This window comes from Rhagoletis pomonella, unplaced genomic scaffold (assembly GCF_013731165.1).
Source record: "Rhagoletis pomonella isolate Grant_MI unplaced genomic scaffold, Rhpom_1.0 Rhpom_scaffold_00014, whole genome shotgun sequence".
NCBI lineage: Eukaryota > Metazoa > Arthropoda > Insecta > Diptera > Tephritidae > Rhagoletis > Rhagoletis pomonella.
The window spans coordinates 10001324-10009330 of NW_023458568.1; the positions used below are offsets into that span (position 1 = coordinate 10001324).

Genomic DNA, 8007 nt, shown 5'->3' on the forward strand with positions numbered 1-8007 from the left:
TAGTTAAACGAGTTAAGAATGTCGTTTAACACAACGCAAGAATGCACCTTTCACAAAATTGAATTCCTTAAAATTGTAATTTGGCACAACGCAAAAGTGCACTATGTATGACATTGAATTGTTTAAATTGATAACTTGCATATTTATATTTACCTATTAGTATCTTCAATTATCCAACTTGTAAAACGTATTTAGTGAATACCCTAACTTGCATTGTAAAAGTTTTATAAGTAGTTTGCATTGAATTTGAGTGGTTGGCAACGCGCGTTGGTAATGCAGCGCGCGCAGCTGACATATAGGTTGACAAATGTCAACAAAGAATTATACATACATAAAATTTTTCAAGTTTGTCGTGTGCGGTCGCAACCCAGAAAAAATACCTTTGCGTTAATCAAAAACAAAGATTATTGAATAAAATTGTACCCTAAAGTTCAAGTTCGGTATCTTTTATTTCGAGTCGCCAAATCCGTGTCGGTAAGCGCGCCAGCCCACTCCCCTCGTTTGAAAGCCACGTGAGTTTGCGCACGGAAGCCGCCGCAACCCACGGGAGCACAACAGCCCCATCCTCGCCAAACCAGCATCCCCGCCGCGGGAATACCGCATCGCCGCCAGAAGGCAGTCACCGTCACCCTAGTAGCAGCGCACCATCCAGCCACCACCGCCGCAACCTTCGCCGACCTTCAACCGCAACGCCATCTCCGCCACTCCACGCCCGGATCGCAGCACCCTAAAGAGGAGTAGAGCCCCCCTTAATATTGGTCCTTCGGCGCCAACAGAGAGCCGCACCGGTGGAATATCATAACCCCAAAACCAAGTATCCCCAGCAAAACCGTGAGTAAAAATCAATTTTTTACTAACCCTGCGGTGAAACAAAGATATTAAAAAAGGCAGAAAATAATTCCTTGTATGGTTAGTAAGCGCCAGCATTAAGTCATACATTTTCCCTTGCTCGGGCCATAAATTTTCAATTTTCCCGCCATATTTTCATTTTCCCGCCAATTTTACCTTTTTTGCGCCAATTTTCACGAATTTTTTACCCACACAAAGACTTTTGCAAGAATACATATACATATGTACTTCACATAACATTCTGTAGCATACAAGCAAATAGTACTTGGCGTACATATATATATACACATATACCAAAGCTCATAGTATATACAGCGGCTAATCAGTTAATCCCAAACAAACATACAAGGAATTATAGCTGGGAATACATAACTAACCCCTCGTTTAGTAATCCCTATATATATATATATATACACATACATTCATACACATACCCAACTACGTATTGGGCATATAAAAGAAAGTGCGGTACAAAGTAAATAAAATAACGTACAGTGAACTCCCTACAACAAATACCCATAAAAAAGGCAAGGCAGTTACAGTGCTCGAAAAGATAAAATACAGTCCATTAGATAGGTAACCATACATTTTGCGCTCAAATTATCTCCATTTGTGGTTTGCGTGAACAGGGTCAAGCGTTATTAGTTTTCCCACACTCTCTTGGTTTCCAGGCGCTCCCCTGTGATTAATTCAAACCGTATTATTTGCGACCGCACAGTAAAGCCCCGATTGTATTTGATCACCCCCACATCCCAACCTTAATTAGGTCCGCTCATTCGACTTCGAATGCTAGGTCTCACTAGCACTCAAGATAAGCCAAAAAGTCCCAGAATGAGCGAAGAAGAAAAAATTCTCGAGACCCCCGCGGAATCTCAGCGCTCTACGCGTACAAGCGGAAAGCCAAAAAAGGCAAAACAAACGGTCATATGTACTAAATTTATATCGGAGACAGATAATTTGATGGATTACTGCGCCCGATTCAGATCAGCCCCGATCGAAGAAAATACTGAGTCTGTACTGAAAATAAAAGACAAGAGCCTAGAAAACTTTTGGAATAGAGTTCAAAACGCCTTTGATTCGACTTTGGAAATTGAAGAACATGACCTCCCCGAAGACTTTAGAGCGTCTGCCTACAGTAAATATAGGTCATGTTTGATTATATATGAAGAAACAAAAGCCCAAATCGGAGACCAACTCCAGTTAGTAGCACAAACCACAAGTCCCACTCCCAAAGCCAGTACATCACTTCCTCAGGAAACTTCAGGCATAAGCTTAAACGTCCCACCTTGCGACACCGAAACCTTTTATGGGGGTTATGAGCAATGGCCGTCCTTCCGTGATATGTTCACGGCGGTCTATATAAATCACCCTAAGCTCACTAAGGCGCAGAAGTTGTACCATCTCAGGTACAAAACGCAAGGAAAAGCTGCCCAAATAGTTAAACAATTCCCTCTGAGTGACGATAATTTCGAGCTGGCATGGGAAGCACTAAAAGCTCGCTATGAAAACAAAAGGGTTTTAGTAGATAACCAAATCCGCATCCTTATGAATCTAAAACCCATCCCAATAGAAAATAGCGAAGACATACAGAGACTGCAATCATCGGTGAATAACTGTCTCCAGATTCTAGGCACCCAGCAAGTCTCCACCGAAAGCTGGGATCCCATTCTGATCTACCTGGTTACCTCCAAACTTCCTGATAACACCGTGGCCCTATGGGAGCAGTCCCTCAGTTCCAGGAAAGACCTCCCGAACTGGTCCCAAATGAACCAGTTCCTCACTACTCGATACGAGGTGGTTGAAAGGGTAGATCAATTTCGTGCACCCAAACCTCCGCGGACTAATCCTTCGACAATAGGCTACTCGAGGCCAACCCCCCCTAACAGTAGGCCATTCCCTAAACCCCCCACCTCTCAGAACTCTCACAACAACTCCTTTTGCCAAATCCGAGCGCACATGACGGAACAACGCACAAAACCATACAAATGCCCAATGTGCAATAAACCTCAACACACTCTCTCTCAGTGCTCCAAATTTCGTCAACTGCCAACTCAGGATCGCAGAAAGTTTGTGAGAGAGCACAACCTCTGTTTTAATTGCCTATGTCAGACCCACTTGATAAAAGACTGCTCAAGTAAATATACTTGCTCCCATTGTCAAGAACGGCATCACTCAATGCTTCATGAAGACACGCCCCCCATGCCTCCAAGACAGCAGTCTCGAACACAAAGAACGACATCTCAGGTCGCTTTGACGACGCCCGCTAATTCCAACCCACAAAGTCCAGCTGGGTCGGCAACAAATCATGAGGAGCCTTCATGCTCAAACAGAGCAAGAGTACAGTCGTTCTACTCGGAAAATGAGAGCAAGATTCTCCTCCCAACAGCAATAGTTCCAGTTGAGCACAAGGGCGAGATCTTCAAACTCAGAGCTCTCATAGATCAGGGTTCGGAACGAACCTTTATTTCCTCCAAAGCCCAAAATAAACTAAGGCTACCATACGAAGCTTCTAACTTTGAAATTTCTGGCATGGGAGGAAGAGTTGTTCAGACTTCGAACAAACTATGCAATCTCATCTTAGCCTCCGCAGATTTGACCACGAAAATAAAGGCTCAAGCAATAGTCCTGCCACAGTTGACGAAAATGCTTCCCAAATTCCAGCCAACTCTCGAACAACGAGAAAAATGGTCTCACCTCCAGCTAGCAGATACTAACTGCCACTCCCCGTCCCAAATTGATCTGGTCATTGGCAGTGACCTCATTCCTGAAATAATGCTGGAAGGCATTGAGAAAATTTCCAAAAATCTGCTTGCACAAAACACCATATTCGGCTGGATCTTAAGTGGTCAGGTTCCCGAAAAAATAGCCTGTTTCTCCACTCAAGCTGCACCGATCTCCAATGAGGTTTTAGATTCCCAGCTGCGAAAGTTTTGGGAGCTGGAAGAGGTTCCGAAACCCAAGCTCACTTTGCCTGATGATGAAAACTGTGAAAAATTTTATCAGTCCACCACCACACGAGCAGCGGATGGTCGTTATGTAGTCAGACTGCCCTTTAAGCCAAGCTTCCCAGACCCTATCTCCCTTGGCCCGTCTCGCACCCCCGCCCTCCAACAGTGCCTGAGCATGGAAAGAAATTTGCTCAGAAAAGGCGATCTAAAATCACTTTACGAAAATGTATTAAACGAATATCTCACCCTCAACCATATGGAAGAAACAACTTCCCACGAGATATCTTCTCAAGGCAAATATTGGTCGTTCTACCTCCCACATCACGCGGTTATAAAACCCGAAAAAAGAACGACCAAAGTCCGAGTCGTCTTCAATGCTTCGAAGAAATCGGGGTCCGGACATTCCCTGAACGATGTTCTTTACACCGGACCAACCCTCCAGCCCGACTTGATGTTATTGATCCTCAAGTGGCGTATGTATCGATTTGTCTTCAACGGCGATGTCGAAAAAATGTATCGACAGATACTGCTACACAAAGACGACCAAGACTATCAACGAATCGTATTTCGACCATCTACAAATAGCCAAATACAAGATTATAAGTTGAAAACTGTCACGTTTGGTTTGAATTGCGCACCCTACCTCGCCATACGTACCCTTCACCAGCTCGCAGATGACGTGCAAACCACGTACCCCTTAGCGGTGCCCATATTAAACAATGAAACGTACGTTGATGATATACTTTCCGGTGGTCATGATCTCCCTTCAGCCGAAGAATCCCTCGCTCAAGTCATCCAAGCGCTCAATTCGGCAGGCTTCCCACTTAAAAAGATTACAGCCAACCACCCTGAAATTTTGAAAAACATCAACAAAGACGACCTGCTTGATACAAACTTCCTAGAATTTGAAACAACAAGCACCACTAAAACGCTAGGGATTCAGTGGAACGCTCTAACCGACACGTTTTCGTACACCGTTGATTCCATCCCAGCGTCATCCGCCAGTACAAAACGACAAATCCTCTCGGCAGTTGCCAAATTGTTTGACCCCGCAGGATGGCTTACGCCCATAATGATCCAAGCCAAAATCCTGCTACAAGAACTATGGCTGGACGGAACTGACTGGGATGACCAGGTCAAGCCCCTTCGCAACCAATCTCCAAGCCATTTCTAGCATCCAAATATCCCGATGGGTAGATTTTGTCCCAGCCGACCAAGTCGAGCTACATGGCTTCTGCGACGCTTCCGAGAAAGCATACTGCGCTAACATATATGTGCGAACCACGAATGGTAGCAGGACCTCTTCTCATCTGCTGGTCTCCAAAGGCAAAGTAGCGCCTCTCCGAACCACCAGTTTACCCCGACTTGAATTGTGCGGCGCCCTTCTCCTAGCGAAGCTGGTCGCCGTAGTGCAGTCACAACTCGACCTATCTAAGAGGAAACTGACACTATGGTCTGACTCCGAGATCGTCTTGGCATGGCTAGAAAAACCCCCTCATTCATGGAAGACCTTCGTTTCCAATCGCACGGCACAAATTTTAGATCTCGTCGGAAACGCCACCTGGCGGCATGTGGGCAGCAGAGACAACCCCGCAGATCTGGGCACCAGAGGATGCAGACCCCTGGACTTAGCGGCCTCTTCGCTTTGGTGGCATGGACCGGAATGGCTATTAAGCCATTAATATCTCCCCTCCAGAATTGCGCCGAGTCGAGGCATTACATGCCACAGAGGAAGATCACGATATCCTTGATCGCTTCTCCTCGTTTCCCCGCGCACTTAGAGTTATGGCGTATGTTTTTAAATTTATACAGTGTCTTCGAGACCGAGTCAGACAGGTTAGGTCAAATAATCCCATCTCTCTCTCCCATGATGACCTCCGTAATAGCAAATACAGGCTCCTAGCTTTGACCCAATCTCGCTACTTTCCTCGGGAAAAGGCCAGTTTAGCAAACTCCAAACCCATAGATAAACGGAGTCCTCTGCTTCCCCTCAACCCGTCTTTAGATAAAACCGAGTTGCTCCGCGTGAATGGTCGATTAGCTCACGCCACTTTGAGCTATAATGAAAGACATCCCATCATTATTCCTGAAAAATCCCGGTTCGCCATCCTATTCACCCGCTTTCTGCACGAACTGCTCCTCCATGCAGAAACTCGTCTCATGCAGCAAGTCATAAGGCAGGAATTTTATATCCCTCGGCTTAAGCCCCTCATAAAAAAATGCATCTTCCAATGTAAAAGTTGCACGGTCCACAAGCAGCAAACGCGATCGCAAATAATGGCGGCCCTCCCCTCGGAACGATGCACGTATGCTCCGCCCTTTACTATTACGGGCGTAGATTTTGCTGGACCTTTCCAGATAAAGGCCTCAATGCTAAGATCGCACACGTTGGTGAAGGGCTATGTGGCTGTTTTTGTATGTTTCACTACAAAAGCAGTCCACCTTGAGCTGTGTTCCGATCTGACCACTGCCGGATTTCTCGCTGCGTTTGCTCGCTTCGTCGGACGACGGGGTTATCCCGCTAAGATGATGAGCGACAATGGCAAAACCTTTGTCGGGGCCAAACGAGCAACCGAAAAGGAGTTCATCGAATTTCTGAAGGAGGTATCTCAAGACGTCATCCAGAAATACTCACCTCAAGGCATCAACTGGGAATTTATTCCGCCAGGAGCCCCCCATATGGGCGGTTTGTGGGAGTCCGCAGTCAAAAGTTTCAAAATGCATCTCAAAAGGACTGCTGGACCCAGCAAATTCACATTTGAAGAGTTCACCACCCTGTTAGTCAGAATAGAGGCCGTATTAAACTCCCGGCCAATCTCTGCTCTATCCCAAGACCCCACAGACTTCACAGCGCTTACGCCTGGCCACTTTTTACGAGGCGCCCCCCTCTTAGCACTCCCTGAAGTCGACCACAGCCATCTGTCCCTCCTTAATAGGTGGGAAAAAGTGAAGGTGTTACATCACGAGTTTAGTCGAAGGTGGAAAGAGGATTATATCAAGGATTTACAGAAGAGATATAGATGGAAAAATACCCAGGCAGAACCGAAAGTCGGTGACTGCGTTCTTATTGTTGACAATACTTTACCTCCCACTGAATGGCGTCTAGGCCGCATCGAAAGGTCACATCCCGGCAAAGACGGACATGTTCGAGTTGTCGATATACGCACTCAATCTGGCACCCTTACTCGCCCCATAGTCAAAATATGCCCGTTACCAATTGGTGACGCCCCCCCTCTGATTTCTCCAAAGTAGCACTTGTTAAAGCCTTTAAGCACTTTCATGATAACAGATTCTCTTATCTCAAATGAATTTAAATCTCTGTGTATCTGAATAAAATATTCTAATCTCACGTTTCTTCAACTGTCTTGTAGACTCCCCACTGAAAATCGTATTTCACCGGCTTACTTACAGATGGAGAACGGCAACTCTAATGGCGTCCCGAAACCTGCGCCACGAAGCAACAATGGTGGCCCGACACTTACACCGCGCAGTAGCAGCAGCATTCCTGCACCCAAACCGCGAGCTAGCAGCGGTGGTCCAACCCCGGCACCCCGTATTGTACAAAAACCGCAAACAGAGGCCATGGTTGTTGATTCGGTTCCGGACACTCAGCCCGACGACGAAGGAGCGGACTATCAGCGATGCCGTTTGTGCGCACGTCATCATGCCCTGCGCGTATGCCACGTATTTCGCGCAATGCAGCCAGCGCAACGCTATCTGATCGCTCGTGCACACCACTTCTGTACCAACTGTCTTGCGCTGTCACATCACAGCAGTGAATGTCCCTCCGCTGGCGTATGCAAGCTTTGCGCCCAACGCCATCACACCCTTCTTCACCGCAAGAACACCTCCCAAGCACATCCACCGCCACGTTCAGCTCCAGCTTCAGCGCCACGCTCAACATCGGCTCGACGCTCAATCTCGGCACCATCCAAATCCGCATCCTACCGCTTGCGCCGACCGCCCCGCAATGGAGTCACCTCCAACGCATATCAGCAGCCTCAAAAATTCCGGCACCCAAAGAAGGTTCGTCATACCGCACGTATAGTGCGTAACATAGCACCTCGGGGCAGGGCGACACGGAGTCTGGTTAAGGAGGCGATCCGAAAGCTACGGGAGTTGGAGAGTAGTCTATCCGCTTAACGCGTCTAGGGGCGGCAGGATAGTTAAACGAGTTAAGAATGTCGTTTAACACAACGCAAGAATGCAC

The 8007-nt window shown here is 46.9% G+C and overlaps 1 protein-coding gene across 2 annotated transcripts; it reads left to right on the forward strand.

The window, feature by feature from the left end:
* Nucleotides 1-6: 6 nt before the first annotated feature.
* Nucleotides 7-8001, forward strand: LOC118749215. 2 transcript variants are annotated; one of them, XM_036484003.1, is made up of 2 exons: nucleotides 7-831; nucleotides 7169-8001. In XM_036484003.1, the coding sequence occupies exon 2, from the start codon at nucleotides 7209-7211 to the stop codon at nucleotides 7938-7940; it is 732 nt and encodes a 243-aa protein (XP_036339896.1). In that variant the 5' UTR covers nucleotides 7-831; nucleotides 7169-7208; the 3' UTR covers nucleotides 7941-8001. The 2 variants fall into 2 exon arrangements, with proteins under 2 accessions (XP_036339896.1, XP_036339897.1); XM_036484004.1 differs by having other exon boundaries at nucleotides 7209-8001.
* Nucleotides 8002-8007: the final 6 nt, after the last annotated feature.

Coding starts and splice junctions, on each gene's coding strand:
- LOC118749215 (XM_036484003.1), top strand. CDS start 7,209: ATGGAGAACGGCAACTCTAATGGCGTCCCGAAACCTGCGCCACGAAGC.